Consider the following 24,642-nt stretch of genomic DNA (forward strand, 5'->3'; position numbering starts at 1 on the left):
TCAAAAGGAAAGCAAGTTTAAAAGGAAACATTATAGACTAATACTTGAGGTCTACAGAACAAAGCACTTATTTTTCCAGTTGTTGTGCTGTTCTCTGACATTCAGCAAAACACACACATTTTCCCTAGTGAATAGATTGAGAATGTAGAAACCTCTGAGTTGTGATTCTTTGTGACCTTCTTACATGTTTCCAGAATTCCCCACTATAAACATCTGAAGCACTTTTCACCTGCTGCTAAGTGTTCAGAGTCCTAAGTTTGAAAATTGAAATATCTGCGTTGGTAAGATAACTGTAGTACTTGATGCTTGAAATAATAGTGAAATTGTCCTAGTTGTAACACTGGCAAGTATAACATTACAAATCACAGCAGAAATAAATTAGAGTCAGGATACTGCAAAATTTTCAACTCAAACTGCTACTGTGATACATCCCCCAAAATGTCCACAGTTTATTGAATATTTGATACTAAGGAAATAAAACTCCTGTCATCCTTACTACTAAATTTATTATAAGCAATTATTTAAAGATCACTTTGCAGGAATACAGCATAATATTTTTCCAGCTTGACTGTGAGCTTCTCGGATAACCATTGAAAGAGAAAACAGACCGTTTATCCTGACAACAGAATTTACACAAGAGCCAACATATTTAATATTAAATCTTTAGACCAGTGTAACGTTTGAAACAATTAAACTATGAAACCATGAAAAATGGGAGCTAATATGCTACACATGAAGGTTTATTTTGCAATTGCAAGTTATCAGTTTCGGAAGGATGTGAAAATAAACATCCTGAAAAGGATCTATTTTGCATTTTTGTGTTGCCAACTGGTGGCCAGACAGTAGAGCAGACTTAACCATTTAGCAGCTGAGCTTGTTCTGTGTAAATTTTGCATTCTGTTGTATGCAAAACCAGAAAGTGTGACCTTGGAGGTCTGATTGGATAGTAGGAACTCACCAAGCATAAACCCTGGTGCCTGAGTTAGAAGGAACAGTGTTGAATTTATCTCATTTTTACAGCATTCTTACTAGTTGCTACTTGAGCTAATGTATCTGGATTGTTTCCAACTCTTTTTTGAAATCCTTTAAGAAGCTCTTTGTCCCCGTTACTTCTCCCTTTCTCTCTGACTTAAACAAAATGCAAAATCTTACTTTTTTTTTTTTTAATTGAAATCATTAGCCTCTAATGCATGAGCTTTTGGGATGCGTGTATAGCCCTCTAAGCTGGTCAAGTTGTAAAAGTCTGCTACTATCTTCCACACTGGTGGACTGAGCACAAGGAGACGGCGTACACAAGGATTTTTCCCTTGGACATTGTTCGAGTTGCCACCCCTGGGGCAGAAGCCTGTCTATCAGGCTGTTTCCTGGGGCACAGGAATTTATAAGTATTAGCATCTCCATCAGGTAGGTACTGCATGGAGACATTTAACCTCTGCAATCTAGAAGGAAAGGAAAAGGTCGTTTCACGTTCTATTTCTTTTAATCATTTTCCCCCACTCTTCAACACCTTCATCTTGCAGATCACCCCACAAAGGCCCTTTTGGGATATTCCTAGGTCAAGTTGAGAGAATGAGTCTATTGCATGTTATATGGAAATGAGAGAATCTGGGGATACTTTAGAGGATGATGAGGTGCTAGGGATGGCCTTTATGTCTCATCAGGGCAGTATAGGATGTGGAGGGAAGAGGACTCCCCCCTCCTCTGTACAATTTGTGGGGGAGGATAGAGACAGGTGGCCAAGTTACAGTTTTTCTTTTCCAAAATATTCTGCTTAAAGGTTTTTAGCCATCCTGCAGTTCTAAACACTTCTTTGTCCGGACAAGTAATCTCCATCTCAGCTGAGCCAAGGAAGAAATCTTTCTTGCCACCCATATTCCCCAAAGAAAATTTGTGTTAACCCTTGGGGCCCATCATCATCCTGTGTAAAAATAGAGGACGTGTAATATCAAGAGAAGAATATTATTTTAACAAAGCAGTGTTTTAAGAAGTAGCCAAAATCTTGCATGAGTCATTGTTCTAGGTACTCATTGACCAAAACCTTCATCTCATAAATACAATCCTGGCCTCTGTGACTGCAGATAAATTACAGTTCCTTCAAGTTAAAGCAGTCATGGGTTGGGTCTCAGAGATAGGATGTTACTCTTGGAAGAATGGTATCTTGGAGAGCACTGCTTTGATGGTGTCTGAGGATCAGTGAATCTCCATCACAAGGAGTTCTGGGTAACACCAGCTTCCTTGAAACTCTGTGGTGGAGTTCTAGTCCCATATGCATGTGCCATCTATCACCACCAGCAAAATTTTTAAGTTGGCAAAATTTTAGATTTAGGTTGATAATCTTTGTGCCAAGTTGCATTTTAATGAAAGTAAAATGAACAAAATAATAAATGCAATCCTCTCCTCCCACCCCCACAAAAACCACCATGGAGGAGAGTTAATGGAAACCCTGACACTTAACTATAACTGCACTTCCAGGCGCCACTGTAATAATGGAGTAGTAAACCTTGTCCTGATAAAAGCTGTTCTGAAAGCAACAACATTTATTGTACCTCCTCTGCTATTTGCAGAGCAGAACTGAAAAGTAGTTTGTTTTGCCTGGAATGAACTACTTTATGAATTTTAATGTACAATGTAATATTAAAAGCTAAACCAGGATTAAAGAAGATTTTTGTTCCCAAGCTAAAACAGTAGTTATGAGAATGTGTTATATAAGATTTTTTTGTTTCAGTTTCGATGGGGAAGGAATGAGGTTCCATGTTTGTGAAATCTCTTCATGCTGGTTATTCCCTCTATGACAACTTACCCTTTTTTAGGAAAACTGAATTAATCCAGAACTTCTTGCTGCTGTAATCAGTCTTATTTGATGAGAAGATATATCTGGGTAGGCCAGGAGGAGATGGATATGTAATTTTTTTCAAGTATTTTTAGAAGACTAGATTGATTGGTGATAGGAAGATGGCCAAATGAATTCCTGATTCTCAGTGTGTTACATTTGTAAAGTAATGCTCCCCTCTTCAGTTAGTATTTCCAATACTTGGTTACTGTCAAAAAAAAAAAAAAAAAAGCTGATCTATGGTTTCTTTCCTAAACAGAAAATGTGGCTGTAGGTGTGGGTGGAGTGGGAGGTTGTGCTTAAGTGTGGATGAGATGAGAGATTATGTTTTGTTTTGTTTTTCTCTCCAAAATGAATACTTTTTCCACCTCCTCTCCCAAGTCCTGAAGTTGCACCATTGAGAGCTTTTTTGTTTTCTGTTGGGTTTTTTTGAGGAGGAGGGTGTTTTTTCAACCCAGCTTCAAACAGCCTCTGTCTTGAACTCAATTCTAAATTCAACACGACAGCCTAGATGCTGCTTATGTATAAATTATGAAACAGTTATATGTATGGATATTCTCCAAGAGGTTAATTGGCATTATCGCATGGAACTCATCAGACCAGAGCAGACCAATAGTCAATCTAGACCAGCCAGGGTCTACACCTGATCTTTGAAGAGAAATTATTAAGACACAGGAAAATAATTTTTATACTTGGCCAATGAAGTGAATTGGAAAGGGAGAGGGTATGACTAAGAATCACAACTCTTGGTAATCCCCAAACCATCATTTTATAACTTTAAGACTTTATTCCCCTGAAGATCTTTGGGCTAATACTTCTTTTTGATGTAGATATTAGTGTTTTTTGAATTCAGTTAGTGTTCCCTAATTAAATATCAACAGAAGGCAATAGGAGTTTGTTCGTTTGCTTTAACTTTGATGACATATTAGATGCTGTTGAATTTATTGTACCTGTATAAAGATAGATGTGATTTGCAAACCAGAATGAGGATTTTCAGTAATTCCCTTGGGTTAAATGCATATCTGTATTAAATTGGACATTGAGAAGTGTGGACCGAGTAGCATAGTTTAAATTATGCCTGCAGCATGGTGTGTGATGGTTTTTGATGGTCTGTCTGTTCACAGCTCGGTTAAGTGATCTGTGAAGTACTGCTACAACATGAAGCTGTCCTTTGAAGCTCAGTAGCAATCAAAAAGGCAGTGTGCTTACAGAAGAGACACATTTTGATCAAGATCACAAGAGCAAAGTGTTTCCTTCCCAAAAAACTTGTGTATGCTAGCTGAATACCTTAATCTTCTCTTCCCCTTGGGCTCTTCAAAGATGAGTTACAAGTTAAAATTATTTTTAGGGGGGAAGGACTGAAATTTGCTTCCCAAAATTTAAACCCAAGGTTCAAGAAGGCATCTTGACAAAGCCATCACTTTTTCATTCTCTAATTTAGCTTAGGCTGATATTTACATGCACAGAGATTAGTCTGTCTTCAGTTGTATGTTTAACATCCCCACCACTTGTCAGTTATCTTCTGGCACATCCTTCTTACTTAAAGGTTGTAAAATTGCCACTGATTTTGTATTTTTAAATTATTTCACTGTATGATCTTCAGGAGATGCACCTGCTCTTGCAGCCCTGTACTGATTTGTCTGGTGTGAGGCATACCTTTTTCTGCTCTGCAGCGGGAAGGGGAGAATTTCGTGGTGCTGATCCTCCCTCCCTGCTGCCAGGTGCCTCAAATGTTTCTGAGCAACCTTTGGTCCAGGCTTGGCCATCCTCTTCTGCAATGTCACTGGCAAAATGTCACACTGCAGAAAAGGGCATGGCTGCAAAGTACTAATTATTTTCAGATGGAAAAAAAAATCATATGATTAACTGTATGCCACATCCTGGGATTTTTCTCCATTTCCATTTTTACTTAGAACCCTTGTGCTAATGCCTGCCAGAATAGAGACAAGGGGAAGTGTTTGTGGACACCTTGTTCTTCTGAAGTTTTGCCCCTTGTAGTTAATGGGCATGTGTTAGCCCAGTTCCTGAAAAGCCTGATGGACAAATCACATTCAGCAAAAGTGGCATGCACTCCCAGTTTCTGGGCTAGATTATTTTATATTAAAAGCACTATGGATGATGGCTAACACAAACTGAGGATGGCATTTCTAGGAAAAAATGAGCTGATTTGCCTAAGTACATCTCTCATCCAAACCCTTCGACTCTCATATTGTGAGACCTGTGACATGAAAGCTCATAGAGAGTGAGATTAGAAGAAGAATTATCATGTTGTCATGATTTCCTTTTGAACCTCAAGGGACTTCAGAGTACAGGAAGATGCTGACTTGCACTGGATCAAACTGATAGTGAAAGTGTGGGTTTAGACATGTATTTAGAGTAGGCTGAATCACCTTCTGGAAGTGCCAGGCTCTGTCCATTAGACCTAGAATTAGGCTGAATGACTGTCTTAATCTAGCTGTTTAACTTCAGAATAAGCAAATTAATTCAGCTCTCAATAACCTCTGTATGAATCAGTATGTTTGAATTGAAATCTTAAGGTTTGATTTTGTTGCATCATCACCTTGTGGGCTCTCAGCAGAAATCCAGTTATCCTTTCCTCTGATCCACTTTAGGATGAGTGGCTCTAGGTCCACTGGTCTTGAGCAAGCCTTGCAAGAGTAACTGCTAAACACAGACATTATCCTTAACTACTGAAAATATTGTAGGATAAGCTGAGTACCTGTTGATTTTTTGTACCTCTCAACTGATATTGCAGAAACTGCAGTCTAACCTTGGTGGGATGATGCTTGGTGTTGAAACATCACTTCCATCATTTCCAGAGGATGAAGGAAAGGATAGTCTCCTGCACATCATGTCGCTACTGATGTATTTTTTTGTTGTTTTCCTTAATGCTGCAGATGTAGGATAAAGGTGGTACTGTAATTACTCTGTCTTGTTTACATGTTTGGTGTTTATTTAATCTGGATTGGAAGAAGAATAAATATTTGGTGTATGTAAGTGAAATACAACTAGAATCGGTTTCCTGAAGGAGTGGTTAAAGTATGCATTATTCTAAACTGTCTCTTAAAAACAGCTTAAAAACCAAACTGATAAGATAAATTTTTAAAAATTAAATCTAAAGCCACAACTTTTCAACATTATCATGCATTTGAGTGTACTGGGCATAAGATATGAATCAAGATATATCTGACAGATTTCTATTTCATTAGAGATTCTTTTATGTTGCATTTACAATTTTCATTTAATTTCTGTGGGGTAAAAAAATCATCTAAGGATTCACAAGTCTCTACAAGACTGTTTGACAGGTTTCCACCTAATTTATGACATTGAAATTTGCCATGGTCTGTTAATGGTAACTCGTTTTTCAGATGCACTCACCTGTTACAATGCACTGAATTTTCCATTTCCCAGTTGCTGGAACCATAGATAACTTATAATGTTTATTCTGCAAAATGCTGAAAGAATATCAGAGAAAGATTGGATAAAAGGAATAAAATGCAAAGGGGAACTACTTAGGGAGGGAAAGAGAGGAAAATAACTTTTTCATAATGAAAAATGTCTCATATTTTCTAGGTCAAAACTGCTACTATTGCTACAGAGAGGAATGGAAAACCAGAAAACAATTCCATGAACATTAATGCTTCCATTTATGATGAGATTCAGCAGGAAATGAAGAGAGCTAAGGTGTCCCAAGCACTGTTTGCGAAGGTTGCAGCAACCAAAAGCCAGGTAAAATTCCCAGGGCTCAAAGAGCTCCATGTCCTGTGAAATTATTCCCCCAGATCAGTTTCTATGTGAGTTTAAATGGGTAGCTGGGTCAGTGTATCAGCCCATTTCAACAACACAGAGCTCCTTCCTAAGTCTGGAGGTAACCTCTGGTTCCCCAGACAGGGTAGAGAAGCAGCTTCCTGAGATGTCTCACTCCCTTTTTCCCACCAGCCAGTCACCTTCCCTGTGTGCCCATGGATCTTGGCGTGGCTCAGAAAGGATCAGGTTCATCAGTTCTTAGCTGGTGTGGATGTGGCAAAAAGCTGTGGTCAAGATCTGGGTATTGCTGCCAAATTCATCTTGAGGCTTTGGTGTTTTGCAATTTCATGTGCTGCGATGAGAAACACTGGGCTGCTGGTTTTTTGCAAAAAAAATATTTAGTCAGATCCGCTGGTGAGACTGTGCATGAGAGGTGGACTGTCAAAAAAAGAAAAAAAAGAAAACCAACAAAAAAAGGCCGCAAAAAATGACAGTTGTACAAGTTATAGCTGAGAAAAAATGTATAATTGTGTTGAACACAATGTCTTAGTTACCTGGTTGCATGCATACAAATATGTTGCATATTCAGTTTTAAGCCTTTGTTTTGTGGTTTCCTATTTTGTTTTCTTTAACTGAAGATTTTCTGTCAAGTTTAGTGGCAAGAGGGAAATCAGCAGGCACTTGTTGGGTGTGATTATCATAAATGACATGTCTTCTGAGAAAGATCACTGGAGTATGTGAATGCATTCATTTAAGTGAGAATGTACTCAAGAAGTAAAGGCAAAACATATAGAAAAATGAGAAAGGCTATAGTTTTACAAATGCTTGAAAGAAATCAAATGTTGAATTTTCATATTAGATTGTGTTAAATCCACTTAATCACTACTTCTTTATTTTTCTAAAATTACATCATAGAAAAATTCAGCATCTTCCAGGGAAAGCTAGTGAAGCTCAGTTAGACTGATGTTTCTTGGGCCATCAGCATTTTAGTGCTGGTTTTCTTTTTAACAAGGCTTTAACTTTTGACTTCTGTGCTGTTCACATTTTGGAGTTCACTTCATTGTCCAGAAAGGATGTTGTCTCTTAAGTTATATGGTGTAAGGAGCATTTAAAGGGATATTTTGGAAATGTTGTATCAAAATGATTAAACTCAAGCTGTGGACTGTAAAAATTATAGCTTTATAGGCCACATGCCTGCCTACCCTTCAATCACTGTCAAAGTGATAATTTCAACAATAATATGTTTCTTTTATTGTGGGATTCTAAACACCAAGTGCTGTTTAAACATTAAACTGAATTGTTTATGTTAGTGCTGTACTCAGTGTGTCATACATCAGGCCACTATAATCTCCCATGGAATGTAAAAATTCTGTCATGAATCATGGCTTGTATATCGGAAATTACTGTAATTTTGATTGGAAATTACAGAGCTCTTGAAATGTTTCTAATTATGATAGAATGTTACAGCAGCTTCCAACCTGTGTGCTCCTCAGATGTCTTTATTTACATGTCAAAACTTGGGGTTAGAGAACTGTCCGTTTTCTGCACCTTCCCCTTTCCATTGCAGTCTTCTGTAAAGCTAAGATATGAAGCCAATCTAGCAGCCCACATAATTTTGTTCTGATCTGATTTGTGCAATAGTGTATTTATTTAAGTGCAAAGCCTTAACATTTCTAGGTGGGTCAGCCTTTTCAGTGCTGACTTTCAAAGGGACAGGCAATCAAAATGAAGCCTGAAAGCTTCCAGAGGATGCAGTGCAGGTTTAGTTGGGCATTGGTATAAAATTTAGATTCTTGTACAAACTTTGCTACTAAATACAGAAAACAACACCAAACACTTAGTTCTTTTCCATTTTACTCTGGTGATTATACCTGTGTTCTCAGAGGTTATTTTTCCCACATTTGAGCAATGTAATTTATGTGTCTAGCAAGCTTTCAGGTCTGTAGTTAAATAGTGTCACTTGTACTAGAAAGCTGCTTTGCAAAAGTAACCTCCTAGGTAGACTAGGATGTGCTGGCTCTTCATGAACTAGCTGACTGCAAGTAACCCAATTAATAATCCTTTAATATGTAGCACTGCCACCTATACTAAAGCATGTGCATGTATCCTTTGTATAAGATTCTTCATTGGAGCTCTTCAGTGATACAAGTAAACATTTCTTGGGGGAAAAAGTCTCCCTTGCACAAAAAAGAGGCTTGTTGAAACGTATTCTCTAAGAGAACCTCTCTTGAGAGAGATCTCTTTCTGATATTTTTTTCAGTTTGGAGATATTGGTTCCATACTCAGAACTGGAAATCCTGAGATAACCCAAGTTATACTGAGAAGTCTGAAAGACTCGTATTAGAAAATGATGTGTTGATTAACATTTTTGTTTTTAAAAATTGCTAAAATTGAACATTGCTGATTTGATCTCATTTTGGATATAAGGACTTAATTAATTTCTGAGTGCAGTCTGGAGTTGTGGTGTAAAACCATATGTGACCTAAACTAGCTCTGTGAGGGGACAAAGGCCTGGAAGGCCTTGCCTTTATTTATTTTTTTTTTTTTTTTTTAATAAACCGATTTGGGGCAACATTAGATTGGATGTCTAAGCAGCCAGCATCTGCAAGGTGGCTGGGCTTGCCTGAGCCAGGAGACTGCAGATAATGTTCTGCTGACTAGAGCACTTTGTACAGAATTGCTACTAAATGATGCGCTACAGGAGTTTCTATTTGGGTAGCACCCAGGTAAAAAACGAGCATCTTCCCTTACACTGTGTTAGTGCCTTTGGCAAGAGTGGAACTGGAAATCCTGGGATAATCACTTTGTTACAATGAAAAGTCTGGAGGAAACATATTAGAAAATAATGTGTTGGTTTACAGTTTTATTTTTCAATCCTCCTGAGTTGCGAAGCACCAACCGCATGTGGACCTAATGCTCAACAGAGCAGCTGGGTGCTGCGGCTGCTGTGGCACAGGTCCTGGGGTCAGGCAAAGGTTGCAGCACTGTTAGAGAATTCATTTGCTGACTCAGGTACAGGATGATTTGCCTACTTGAAGTTTCAAAGTGCACTTTGCTGGCAGCTTGTTGGTGTTCCCAAAGGAAAGAGCCTATCTGGTACATGGGTTTGAACGGGTTTGGGGACAAAGCTAGGACATTCCTTCAATTGTTGAATGCTTTTCCCATACAGGAATGCATACATTCTGTATATTTTTTAAGTTTCTATGTTTTTAAGGATCAATATATTATCTGCAGAATAATTTAAAAATCTGTTTAATTCAAAATATATGCTTCAAAAGTTAATATGATTATACTGAGGAGCTAAGGAAGATATTACAATTCAAATTCCTGGAATACATCATATCTTTGGGGAGTTTTAGAACTTTATTTGGCAAAGCACGTAATGTCCATGTTTAAAATCTTGTGGTTCTATTGTAGGTTGTCTTTCTAATAGACCTGCATGGGTTTTTTGTTAGATTATGTTGAAAAGAAAGCTTTGCAAAAATTCACACAAAAGGAAGACAGAAAGGTTTACCAAGTGTTCTGTCTCTTCTTGCAGGTTGTTGATTCTTGATGGCAGAGTGGCAATGCCAACAGTATTATTTGCTAAAATTTAATCAGCACACTTGAATAACTCTAAATTTAAAGAATCCATACATAAAATTTTGTGGCATACTTTGCTTTTACAATTTCATCATATTGCATTTTTATTAAATTTATAACCTGAAAGTCTGATTTGAGTACTTATGGAAGCACATTCTTAATTTTGTTATTAAAAAAAAAAAGAAAAAGTTGATTTGTATAATGATCATTAAGGTATCATGGTTCAGTAACTCTGCAGTGGTTACGATGTTCTCATGTGGGAGCCAGGGATGAGTTTTCCTTGATGGTGACAGATGCTGAAATCTAATTTTATTCCATAAAAACAGATAAACAAGCAAACAAAACCGCCATGCCTAAGAGCCCTGAGAGATAAGGCAGGTAGAGACTTGTAGCATTTCTGTATGTTTGCTATGTTTTGATAAGTTAGATTTATGTTATGGTTTATCCTGAAAAGCCGTGGCTTGTATGTGCTAGTATGAAGCAGGGAAGAAAGCAATACTTTGCTGAAAATCAGGTTAAATTGCTAAAGCTTTCTTAAATTTAGGAAATTACAGTTTGCAAAAACTGGAGTAATATCAAGCTCCATACCTCTGAGAGTCCCATGCACTACAGTTTAAGGCCGCTAGCCTGCATTATTTACCTAAAGAAGGTTAATTTTTAGCGAAATAAATGGGTGAAATCAATACTCTTCTGTAGTCAATCCTGCTGATGGCTCTTTATGGCCCCATGGGTGCTGAATGCCCTCCCTTCTCACCGAATGAAAATACCTGTACGTGGAAGATGAGATACTTGGTTCTCACAGAATCATGCTTTGATTTTAAAATAAATCTAATGGAGTACTACCCATACCTCCAGAAAGCTCCTGTAATGAAGTAGAATTCTGACCTGTTAATTCTGAGCTGTTGTATTGTGTTGCCTGGTTTCCTGTTCTTCTGTCCCTGTTTTTCGCTTTGGTTAGTAGTAGTTTCATGTGCAAAGTGTGGAGGTAAAATCGTGATTTTCAGACCATGCTAGAGACACTATCCTGAGCCATCAGGCAAGTATTTTATGCAGTGGCTATTTAATTAGAAGGCTTTGACTTTTTGCCATTGTCCACACTCGGAGTGTTCTCTTCCAGGAGGCTGTGTGAGGAGATCTGATGGGTAGGCACTAGGCAGAGCATCTAGCACTCATGAGTAGATGGGAAGGAGTTAAATGGGAAGGGAATGCTAAACATTGGCACTAAAAATGCTTTTGGCATGCAAATACCATGCTTTTCCTGACATAAATATTTTCAGAATAGGCCATTAGAGTTCAGGTATATAAAACCCTGCTTTTACTGGAAATTTTAATGTTGTAGTAAACCTAGAGATTTATAGTGAAAAATTGATGTCTGTTATCTCACTTTTATCTTTTTAACCAGCAGTTTTATAAATGCTATATCTTTGATCTGGCTTTTTCCATCTAGAGACTAAGCTATATACTCTAATAGGAAAGTCATTTTTAAACAGCTTCCCACACTGAACAAGCACGGTATTGTGGATCTGGCACAGAGATGTAACATGCCATTACCGCAGATATAGAACAATCTATTCAACTATTTTCCAGCTGGAGGAAAAGAAACCTTTTTATCACCAAGAGTAACCCTCTGGTAACAATGTGGCTTTAGGAGGGGATCTTGAAATTTATTTCCAAAGCTGTTTCCTCAAGGCACTGCACCTCGGGCTGCCCAGAGGGGTGGAACCTGCAGGGCAGGAGGGGGCTCAGTCCTTCGCCCATCACCCTGCTCTCAGTCAAGTTCTCTCCTGCCTTTGTCTCCCTCAGAGCAGCTGAGTCACTTCCTGGGTTTAAATCTTGGCTTAAAAACCTCCTTCCCCCCCCACCCCCCTCTCCCCCCCCAGCCTCAGTGTACAATGGGTTCTCTGTGGAGCAGGGGGGGATGCTGTACAGGGAGACGCGAGGTGGAAACACAATGTACTCTGAGGTCTGCTGTTTCACAGGTCCACCTGGAAATAAACCCCTCACCCCGGTGCAAAGGCGAGATACACTAGTTAGAAAACATTAGCTGCAAAAACGCACAGCAACATCTATTTTTTATTATTTTTTAATGTTGTTTTCCTCCCCCCTCATTGCCTGGGGGTGATTGCTCTGGCAGTTGAAGAGGTGCCATGAGCAGCAGGAGTCGGGTGGGATCGGGTGTCGGCAGGGATGCAAGAGGAAGAGTGTGAACTGAGAAAGCAAGATGGGCTTTTGCATGCGATCAAGAATTGCCCCATAAAACGGCATGTCATTCAGTGAAACTGTGAAACTTGGCAGATAGAGCTGATTTGTTTCTTTCACAAAATATCGAGTTACAGAGTCATAGTGTGTTCTGTCTTGCCCAGGTCAGAGGAAAAAAGATTTTCAGGTTTCTGGTAGGGGGAAAAAAATGAATGTTCCATGTCCTTCTGCTGCCCCATCCCTAATCCCTCTTACAACATCTCCTCTCAGAAATAAAGGCTAAAATCTCAGGAAATTTCTGTAGCTTTTTAAAAAAAAAACTTCTCAGAAAGGGAGTAGAAAAATTGAGTTTAGTTGACTCTCTTATCTCTTGATCATGGTAGACCCAAGAAAGGGCTGGCACTGATCCTGACTTTATCCCACTTTATTGGTATGGCTTTGGTGGAATGGCTTGACTTCAGTGAGCCTTGGGTTCCCCCTAATAAAGAATAGACGGCAGCTTCATGAATCAACAAAGATGCACTGAAGTGAAACCACCTTAAAATTTTCAAGGTGGTTCACATCAGCATGTAATTGCCCACATAACCTTGGAGCCAGGTAGCCCTTTCAACATGTTAGGCAAAGGCTAGATTTGTTGACACACTGATGACAAAGAGTGCTTCCTGAGCATGCTTTACACGTGGGGTCAAATCAGCTGAGGCTGGAGGTTCCCAGCCAGACGGGTGGCAGCAGGAGCTGTTCAAATGCTGCCGTTTAAAGCACTGGTAGCAGCTTCAGGAGATGCAGTGTATTTGAGCCCTGAGGAGAGCTTCCCTGGAGGGATACAGTGCACACCTGCCCTGCTCTGCTTGGGAGTTAATGCTTAACGCTCTCGTGGCTGCAGCCTGTGGCGCGTCCCTGGGAGGCGCTGGGACCGCTGAGTGCCTGGCAGGATGCGGCCCGCAGGTGTCCAGAAACAGCAGAGTGGGGGGTTTTGGTTGGATGGTTTTTGTCTGGTGGAAAGAGCATAAATGAGTGAGAGAAGCTAGGAGAAATACAAGTTTAAGTCATTAAATGTACAAATGAAAAAAGAGAGCCAAGAAGAGAAAGCTCTTTACAAAATATAAAATTATGTTAAAGCATCAAGACGGCACAACATAAGGAATGTTTGGTACATGTTATTGAAACTGAAAAATCAGAGTATGTAATGAATTATAATTTAGCATAATCCATAATTTTACAGTTTTCATTTTGAATTATTTATCTTATATGATTTGATTAAAGATAAAACTGGCTGACAAGATCTCTAACATCTCTGCATGTCTTAATGTCAAATGAAAAAACTCCATATTATAACTTCACCATTTTAAATTTTTTATTTGTATTGTTTCTATATAGCTCCCTTTTATTTTTAAAGCATATTTCAGCTACTCATTGTGTACACGCGATTCCATAACCCATCAGGCTTCAGTGTTGCCTCAGTACCTCTGATTCAGTAAATCAGATCATAGGCAGCATGCTGTCATATAATAAGGTGTCTGATCCTTATTACCAGTTTGTTGATGCACAGACTCCTTCAAATTGACCATTGCAACACATGGTTTCCCCTGAAACTAGCTGTGATAATTAGCGTGGCTCTAATGAGACAGAATGTCACTGATCTTGTGCTGAACTGTCGAGTATCGACGCTACGGATGGGAACTGTCAAAGCTTGCCATCTGTGACAGAGCTTGGCATATTCCATTTGCAAGGTAGAGCATGCTCAATAGACTGTTTTTAAACAAATGGTCCATTTCTTGATTAGGGCTCTGTGTTCTGTTACTGTGGAAGACTTTATATCATAGTTAAACTTCTTGCTTTTTTCCCCCCCTTTTTCTTCTGCTGGGGTAAGCTCGTTAGGAAATGGAAACATTAATGATCCTCAAACCAATCCTTCAGTCTTCTGTCAGACTTTTGGGGAGAGGTGGGGAGGATCTGATCACATATTTATTCTTCTTCCTTCCCCCAGTTATCTTAATGTATTTCTTCTAGGGCTTGCGATCCCACAAGCCTTTTATCTGATTTTTTTAAGCATTGAGGGATGGCATAGTTTTGAAGTATAGAAGAAGAAAAATTAAAAAGTCTCAGGTGACGTGCAGCAGGAGCATGTGCACCTGGGATTAAAGACTGAACTGGTCAGGAGAGTCAGGCACCCAGGCTCCCGGGACTGGCCCTGCAAAATGCCATGAAAAAAGTCCAGCGCTGCTTATCATTCCAAAATATGCTTTGTTGCTTTTTATTTCCTCCTTCTCTGGCAGACCACACAGGGCTTGTTCTGAAGAACATTTTCACTAATCTGATCAGGCAGCCAAATACGCCGGGAAAACTGCTTTAATGATCCCACTAATTACCTCAAGTCAATATGAACTGTATTATTAGACTGAGGGAAAATATTCCATTAGGTCTCCCCCTTGGGAGTTTCTCCGCTTTGTGATGTCACCGAAGCCTTCGCCCTCTCGCTTGTAATTAATTTTATTTACACACGCAGGCACGCACAAGGTCACACCTGCACAACCGGAGCTGGCCAGGGAGCTAGTGGCACTCAGGCTTAATCAGATCTGTCATAATTACCATTCTGCATGTTTCTGACACACGCTGTGAAATATTTCAATTTAACTGCCGCTACCAGCACAACCAGATGTAGTGTGAGTGTGGCTGCATTGGAAATATTATTCCTCAGGATAAACTCTCTCCTCCTCCTTTTTCCTCCCACCCCCTCTCCCTTTTACAGCTAATGTGGCACAGAAGCTGATGTATCCTGTAAATCTTGAATGCAGTGCTAGATTGATAACAGCAGATTAGACAGTTTAACCACAAACAGCTTGTTCATTTTTCACAAATGAAAACCACATGTGGTGTAACTAAAATTTCAGGCTTTTTTTTTTTTCCCTCCTCTTTGGTTGTTGTTTCCTTTTGTGTGTGTGTGTGTGTTAAGGTCTGCCTTTAGCTGTAAAGGGGTGAAATAAAAGAGTAAACATACAGGGGGAAGAGACACTGCTGTCTTTGGAGATTATTTGTCTTTGACCTTTATTAAAAACCTTCCCTGTTCTGGCAAAGAAATCAGATACCGCACAGGGGTTTGTCATTCACTGTGAGACTTTCTGATCTCTGGGGTTTATGCCCACTTATTAAAGAAGTCATCCTACTGTGCTGGTTTTCAAAATAACATGCCAGCAAACACCTCATTTTAAGAAGAGCTTCTAACCAAAAAATGTAGTTTCCACTGCTACCTAAATTTTAGCAGAAATAAAATTTTCTGCCAAAGTTTTTCACTGTGGATTTTGTCTCCTTGCTAACCCTTCCCTGTACCTCTTCCTTTGGGGAAAAGATTCTTTTTAAAAAAGAATCCTCAAAGTCTTTAGAAATTTTTGGAAATGGAAAATTGATCTGTATTTGCATTAAAATATTCCGATATTTCTTTTGAAGACAAATAATGAAAAATTAAATATTTTCTTGTGAAAACGTGTTTTATGAGACTAGAAATTTCTCTAAATTGTTTTGCTTTTTTTCATAAATTCATTTTTTCAGGTAAATTGTTCAGCTTTCCCTAATTAAACAGCCATCAGTATTTGGTATGGTGTTTTTTTTTAAACCATCTACTTTTTAGTAGATCACAGTTGGCTAGTTTTCCTACACAGAGAAAAAAATCTATGCTATTTTGATAGAAATTTTTAATTATAAGACTCTAAAACAATTTTTACAGCAAGGAAAAAAAATGTAAGTGTGCAGAATGGAACTGAGCAGATTCTCCGAAAGCTGTTCCAGGTATTGTCAGGTGGGAGGAGCGGAGCAGTACATGGGATAGAAATTCATCAAATCTAATCTGTAATAAGGCTTCCAGGGGAGGTTTAAAAAAAAAAGTAGCGTTAGCAAGAGGTTGTTTTATCCATTGGCAGAGATTTGTGGTGCAGTGGCAATATTGAAAGTGCAAGACTCAGGGAGCCAAGACTCAGTGTTCGAAGTCAGTCACAAGAAGGTGAACAGGACAGGTTTTGAAAGCCACTGAAGGTGCAGTTTATAGCAGGAAATTTGGCTATGTAAGTGGCCCCCCAGGCTGCTGCAGGCAAGGTTAAAGACTCGCTCATACCAGTTGGCCAGCAGCTAATGGCTGCATTTCTGGCTGCATTACTGGTTTCCCAGAGCTGAGTTGGTCAGTGCGGGTGTGCCATCAGTGTCCCTCACTGCATGGCAGTGCCATCTCCATTAGTGACTCCCCCAGGATCTGTGCAGGCCCCAAAAAAAGTGAAAATCATTTTCTGGAGGAGCAGCCAAAGCCCTGGAAGTATTGTGGGTGCAGATATCAGAAAAATAAGTCTGAAGTAAGATGAAGAGGAAGACAGGAAAGGCTCATGTTGGACGAGGCAATGCTGAAATGAACTGTCAAGATTCTTGCAAAGATCTGGAAATACAGCACTCATTTCTCCAGAAAGCTATTCAAAAAATGTCATGCAGTTGGGAAGCACTGGATTGCCAAAAGAAGGAAGTATGGCACCCTCTGCCACCTCCGCTGAGTCTTTTATTTTTAGTTTTTCTCTCTTAGGTAGAGGTGTTCTGGTTCCTACACTCCAGATGTGTGAATCAGCTCTTCCCCAGGCAGCACCTGCTGTCTGCCTGACAAGAGGTGCTGTTTCTGGCAGGATGGATTTTCTTAATCTCTCTTCCTGCTTTCTATACTCTCACCTTCTGTTTTGTTTTTATCTCACCACCTTCTCTTATTCCTCTCACTATGGCACTTCTCTTAGTTCTCCTTGGACTTTTCCCACCCCTTCCTGTCCCTTAAACACCCTCACCACCCAGTCTTGCTCAATCTGCCTCTTTATCCTGTCCTAACCCCGTCCCCTGCCTGCTGGAATCCCACCCCAGGCACATCCCCCCACACACCATGATTTTGTACACATATTGCTTTGTGGGTGGGGCACAGTGTGGGCACTCCATGCCCTTGGACTGGTCACCAGCACTGCTGGCTTTTAGGGTGAAGCATTGTTCCCTTTCTCTGTGTGGTGACACGGATTTAGCCAGGAAAAGAGCCATACCTTTGATTTCTCAGGTTGCTTGTACCTTCTGTGAGCAGATCACTGATTCAGGGGGGTTTTGAAGCTTGAGTATATCTATTAATAAAAAGGGGGAAAGTTTGAGTGAGCGGTATGAGAGTTAACTAGGGGCATAAAAGAAAACAAAGCTGTGGTGGCAGAGGCGAGGAGGAGGCTGAGGAGTCAGCGAGCAGCCTGTGGTTCCCGGCTGTGGGGGAAGCAGGGTACCAAGTAAACAGCACAGAAAACAAAAGCGAGCTCAACCCGTAACTAAACAGGAAATGACAGGGTAGAATTCCTGCTGAAAAACCGAGCTGCTAAATATGTAACTGCAACGAATAAAGGCATCTTGTGCAAGCACAGATATACAGTAACAGTCCAAGAAGCAATTTGTTAAAGGAGTGACCAGTTGCAAATCAGGTGAAGGGCAGCTGGGCAAAGGCAGGAGTAAGAAATAACAGATGTGTGTGTTCTCCCCTAAACTGTGTAATTCAAAGCACATTACACCTGAAAGAATGCTGCAGGATTTCTAGTGCAAAGTGAGAAAGGAGATGACATTTTGTTACAGATAAATTTTTTATTTTGCAATTCCTAATAGTTTCTCATTGCATCCATTTTTTTTATTTTCTTCAAATTTAACCTCTAAGTCAAACTTCAGATTTTTGGTTATGTGTTAGCCCGAACTGTTGGCATCTATTGAATAGGCTAGAGCAGGCATGCAGCTAGCTAAGTGGGGAAATTTCCAATTTGCAAATATTTATCTAATTTCAAATCTGCCAGATTCTATCTGAAAGCACATTGTTATTCAGGGGGCATCTCATTTTTATTCCTGTGCAGTGTTACGTTCTCTTACTTCAGGATGGAATTTTAGAAGCATATAAGTAGTTTTTAGAATATTTGTAAGGCAAAGATGTTTGGACTGAGAAGTCCTTAGCAGAATTCCCTGAAGTTTTGGACCCCCAGCTTAGCAAGAATGGCACACATATCAGTTACCATCTGTGGGTTTACTCGGGTGACTGGTTATTTTGCTGAGCCTGGTTCTTAGCATCTTTAGTACCTATAGCATGCAAGAGAAAGCTCTACTGATACAGGAAGTTTCCACTCTTTATGTAAGACCAGTTATTAAAAAAAAAAAACAACAAAACACTGAGAAGCTTGAATTAGTTTCTTTATATTTTTTTGCTTTAAGGGAGCCAGTTTGCTTCACCTCTAATAAATCATTTGCTACTCCTATTTTATATAAAGAGAGAGTTTAAAAGGATTGATCTTTTTCACCTGAGGAACAGGATGGGAGGGCTCAGGGCAGGAAGACACGTGCCGCTCCCTGCAGTCCCTGACTTTAAGGGCAGAAGGTACTGCCGTAACTGCTGTCTGGAAATACAGCTGGGACTGGGACTCAGCTGGGCTGGCACTCTTCTTGGCTAGTGAGGAAAATTGTAACACTAAGAGCTGCTCTCTCTAGGAACTTTTCCCTCGTGGCTGTTCTTGACCTCAGCCTGATGGCAAACTACCTGGAAGCACTCTTGTGTTGATTCCCACCCAGGAGAGAGAAACCCGATCTCTCCAGCTTCCCTTTTGATCCTGCTTTCCTATTATTTTAAGTTTCTGCCGCAAGCAATTGTGCTCCAAGTAAGGGTATTTTAGCTTTCTGAGGATTTCACTGCCTTTCTTTTTCCATGGGCGAGATACGTGCTTCTGGCTGCTCCCTTCTCATTTGCTGGGAGGCATTGAACTCTCACAGGTGTGGATTTTAAAGATTTTTTTTTAACTGCTTTGAGATAATGAACATTATTAATTTTCTGACTGTTGCTGTGGTTAACAAAATCTGGAGGAAAGTCAGAGAAAAGTTTCTTTTTAATTTTCTTAAGACTCCCCTCACCCTTGGCTTTATCAGGGCATTAAGTGTTCTTCACTGTGAAACTGAGAGCCACAGAATCCAGCTTAACTGCAAGAGATGAGACATTTTCTCAGAATATTTAAATGTCTAATTCAAGTCTATATTAAAGCTTTTAGTTAGGCTGTGAAAATTTGAAATGATGTCTGAGAATGGATTTGAGCTGTGTATGTTTTGGAATGATGTCACTTGTTGGAATATCTTGTCAGCTGAACTGCATTTACAATGAAGTCCAAATATCTGTGAGCCTGTGATTCCTCAAAGCGTGGTAGATCTTCCTCTGATCCAAAATGAATTCTGGAAAGGAAAAAACATGTGACAAGAAGCCATGAAATTAAATTGCTCCATCTGGGAAATTATAATATTTAAAAAAATATATATATGTAACAACATGATGGGTTAGCATGTAAGTAATTACAAAAGTAACACTTTGGCCCAATGGCTCTTTTACTGGAGGTCTTTTCCCCCAAAGCAAATGTTAAATCTCTTTAAGCAATGTAATAATAAACATTTGCTGTTCACTGTAAATTGATAGTAGTAAAAAAGATTTTTAAAATTGCCAGGCTCTTTCTATTAAAGACTCTTCTCTAACTAAACTGCAGATATAGCTGCCATACAAAATTGATTGCATGTTTAAGAAAAAATAAATGTGGGCTGTTAAGGGTCGTGGTTGAATTTAGGGTTGTATTTACTTTCAAGGGACACATTGATATTGCAGTGAAATCAGTACTTCTTTCTGCTTAAATAAAAGATAAAGGGCTCATATATATTATCAGTCACCCTCTGTGAAACCCATTGACCCATTTTATATGACTGTACTATAAAAAGTAATGTACCAGACTAAGACTGGCTTATTTAATAATTAGCAGGTGGTTTTTCTTTTTATGTTATTTTTATTATTTTTAAGTCCATTTTTGTCAGATGTTCTCTCACAGTTACAATGCCAATTGAATCAGGTGTGTGTGAAAGAGGAAGGATCTGGAGGACAGGAAGGCAGAGTAAAGCTGCACCCATTCTTTTTTGCATCTATTACTTTTTTCTCCTTTTGCATATGAAAGTAGTTGCATTTATATAAGATTTTCAAAGGTATATACATTGTGGTTTTGATGAGGGATTGTGCCTATCTATCATTGCTAGGTAATTGAAGGCAATGCTGTAAAAAAGATACATTTTAACAGGGGAAAGAAAAGGTAAGGGATCTGAGAAAGCAAGCTTGGGAGAAGCCCTTCATTTAGATTATTGAATTTCCTCTGTACTCAACTAAAAAGTAATGATACTTATATTTTCAGTCAGGTTTAGAGTTACAGGTCAGGTTTTTTCTGTCCATGAGCTGGTGTTGTCTGCAGTGCTCATACACAGGGGAGAGGGAGCAGTTTTGATGCAGCCTCAGACCTTAATCTAGGTAGTTTTTTGCAAGCAGTGGCTTTTGGCCACTCACCATGGCTCTGTGTAGAAACAGAGGTGTGGTATGACAGACAAGGCTGTGGGAGAACACAGCAGCTCTCCATATCATTTTGTTTCTGTACTTGTTGGATGCTTGTCATTGAATTTTAGATGTTGCTTTAGCAAATTTCCTTTCCTATTTATTTGTTTGGATGTTTACAAGAATAGAAACATGTATTTAACTTTGAAATGCTACAGCTAGGGAGAGGAAAAGGCAGAGGGATGAAGAGACATTAGGAATCCTTTTCCCCTAAAATATCACTGAAAATTTGTGTACCACTGCTAGGTATTTGGTCATTTGTTTTTCACCGCACAGACAAAAGGTGGAGGTACCATGCAAACAGATGGTGTAACTGAATAATAGGTTGGACAAGAAAGTTAAGGAATGGCATAATCTGTCTCAGTATTTTTCAAAGGAAGTTTTTTTTTTTCTGCCAGTGAAGTTTACCTTTCTTCTGAAAAGCTGTTATGAGGTTGTGGGGTTTTCAGTTTCAAATCTCGTCTATGATGATGGTAGATACAGATTTACTTAAAATCCACATCTGGCTTCCTTTTTCAACATTGTAGTAATGAAAGCCAGCAAAATAGATGAACCAGGAATATCTGGAGATATAAGGACAGATTCAGATTTCAAACTTTCTCTGATTTAGGACAATGCTCAAAGGCAAAGCCTGAAACTTAAGGCTGATTAGCGTAAATAAAATACTAATGCAACCATTGTTCTGGGTACATTTATTATCACTTTAGGCAACATATCGAGAAGAGAATTCATATTCTGGTATCTCTACTCATCTTGTGGAACCAGCTGAAAATGAGATTTTGCTTCCTAAGTTCAAGATGCACAATTTTCTTAGAAAAATAGGAAAATCTCAAAGTATTGAATATTCATTGCTGTTTTTAAAATTAGTCAAAACTATATGCCTCACAGAAGGAAAGTGGTGCTTAAAATTTCCTGAAAAAATAAGCTACAATGAACTCTAACAAATGTTTTGGTCAGTATCAAAAATTGCTACGTCCAGTAGGCTATTAGTTTTCCCAGTTCTTTATAAAAATACCCAGTGGCTTTTCTTTTAATAGACTTCGGTTCTTCTGTGAAGCTCTTAAGTCTATTCAGCTTTGCATAGGAGCTAGCCAGGACACTTTATGTATTTTAGGAAAGATAAACCTGCAGTCAGAACGAATTTTCCTGCAGCAGGAAATTCCAGAATAACATCTAAGGGTAAAAAGGACTGCTCTTGTCAGGTAGGCTTGTTCCCACGTCTGAACCCACAGGTATTTCACACAGAAATAAGTCAGATTTAAGGGATCTTAGCATGAAAATGAATTTTGAATTAAATGCTCTGTTCTTACTCTGCAGTGGGTGTTCCCTGTTTTCCCTGTTCTGTTTTTCCAGATAATGTAAATGTAGCACAAACAGCATTTCCCAGAGAAAATAAGCAGTGTCCATTGGTACTTATTGGTCATATTTTTTTGTGCTGAAGTGACATCTGCTTATTTTTGCTTTACAATGCATGAGTTTACTGATTCAGAACTCCCTGAATTTTTGATCCTGTTCAACACGGTGAGAAATCTCAGTTGAAGGGTTTAATGCATTTTCCAATCAATGTGTAGGGGAAATTTGGCCTTATCAATTTAAATGCTGGAGATCCTTTCATTGCATTATGGAAGAATCTTCTCTAAGCAGAGATTATTCTTAAGAACTTCATAACATTTAAAGGTTAATATGTTAGGTAAAGAACAATATCTTAAGACAAACATTTTTATTACAGGACATGAAGGGATAGTTCTGATTAAATTACACGATTATTTGAATGGGAAAGAAGACAAAGTGCATCATTTCTTGCCCTCAACTTTAATGCCTTTAATCAAATAATGACCTTCTGGAAATAGTTAATTTTAAGCATTTGGAAAGATCAATACCACTTTGCCACCAAAAAATGGCCCAGATGATGAAATTTGATGTATTTAAAGTACCATTTCACCCTTTTAACCTAGTAAATAATTTAAAATGCTTTCAGTACTCCTTTGCTACCATTATATATCTCACTCAAAGTATTATGACTTTTCCAAAAGCAGCCTTTCTGTGCAGTGTGCAGCTTACAAGTTTAAGACTAAAGACTAATACTATATGCATATATGGTAGTGGTTGGCCCTTTTTCTTTCCTTGTACATGTGGAATCTGTTGAGTAAAGAAATAGAAGTATCTAAGATGAGTGCAGCCATTTGTAACAATAATGAGATTGTAAAGCAAGTTGGATGGCTTTTGAAGGGGAAAAAGTCAATATTTAAAGTTTAGTCCCTGAGTTCTTTTCCTTTGTTTTGTCTATAAGCTTTCCTGTTAAAGGTGAAGGATTTGGATTGCTCAGACAATTAAGAGCCCATTTTACCAAGTGTAATTTCATATCTGCGTTCTATAAACTGGAGTGCCTTCAGCATTGTAAATAATAAAAATTGCCCTCTATTAGCATGTTTGTGGGCAGATTAAAAACAGTCTTCATTAGCATAAGTAACACTTACAGATTCTTTTAAAAGTAGAAAATTATTTGTTGAATGATAAATTGCTAGCTTTCTAGTTAGTTGCTGAAAATGTGCTCATTCAAAATGCCTACTTTAGTTTAGTCTACAATACTCAATTTTTTTTTAGTTAGAAGTACTGTTTAATGGATTATGTACTTAGTCTTTGTTCACGGTAGATGCTGAAATGCAATTCACACTTTCTGCTAAAATGTTGGTATCAAATACCTCTCCATTTAGATTGATTTCTTTTAACACCATATATTTTTATTATATTATATACCCCAGAGAATGATACAAAATAATCTTAAATATACTATAACCAAAAAAACCTGAGCATGTCTTAGCATTGATCCTCTAAAATGTTTTCCCTTTTTAGATTTAAGCTACACCCTTTCTAAAAAATGCTGAAGTCGTTGTTATTCTGTAAGAAATATTCATCGTTTGGCAAATTATTTTCAATGTAACAAATTAACCAAACAAGTTCAATTGCTTCACCTTGTAGCCTTCCCTTTTCAGACTAGGTGTGTTTATTGCTGATTTGGAAAGCTTTGGCCAGAGAACATTTTCATTATTGTAAGGCTATCCTTATTTAATGTAATTAGGGTAGATATTTACACCTTAGGTGTAGATTTCTTTTTCCTTTCAATAATAAAGAATGGAAGAATATTTTATTAGAAACTCTTATGTGAAAGAGCAGAAGATTTTATTTAAGCACAGCAGAGGTCTAACTGAAAATAATAGAATTTGGATATATGGATAAAATGCATAGATGCTTTCTTTAAAATAAGCATGCTCATGGGTATTGCAGAGCCTAAGTTTTGGCAGTTATCCTCTTTGCGCTTTTCCTGCAATAGTTTGGCAGTTCGGCTTTCACAGGTTTTTTTTTCCTCTAATGTCTTGTGTTTCTTTACTAAATCCCTATCAGAAAACCAGACAGAAGACTCTTATTTATTTTAAATATCTTAGGTTTAGCATCTTTTTTTTTTTCACCATTTTCTTGCTTACTGTAGCAAGACCTTTGCAGATGGTACTTGGTTACTTGAAAGTGCATAACAGTATTTTCTTTGTAGCAGATGGATTTAAGACTTTTAGTTCCCAATAAATGTAGGTTTACAATACATAACTTTACAGGATTTGTGTTGTATATAACAGGTTTGAACATATTATCTCAGAATTCATCTGCATGGCATTTTCAGCTTATCCAGGGCCCATGCCAGTATTTTAAGTAATAGGGAGAGCATAGTGATTGATAGCAGCTAAAGGCGTGATTTTGAATAGAAACAAAGGTTTTAGAACAGAAGGTGTCAAATTAAACTTTGTCAGTTTGAAAAGTAGTAACATCCTGAAAGTTCTCCAAACATATTTACATGTGGCTAATGTTT

The 24,642-nt window shown here is 38.5% G+C and overlaps 1 protein-coding gene across 1 annotated transcript in view; it reads left to right on the top strand.

The window, feature by feature from the left end:
- SATB1 (SATB homeobox 1) overlaps positions 1-24,642 on the top strand; it is a 72,665-nt gene that overhangs the window by 39,976 nt on the left and 8,047 nt on the right. The window contains exon 9 of the mRNA XM_084206545.1: positions 6,404-6,559. Within this exon, the coding sequence (XP_084062671.1) occupies positions 6,404-6,559 (156 nt within the window). The remainder of the gene's footprint in view (positions 1-6,403; positions 6,560-24,642) is intronic.

This window comes from Fringilla coelebs (genome assembly GCF_963513975.1).
Source record: "Fringilla coelebs genome assembly, chromosome: 1".
Taxonomy (NCBI): Eukaryota; Metazoa; Chordata; class Aves; order Passeriformes; family Fringillidae; genus Fringilla; species Fringilla coelebs.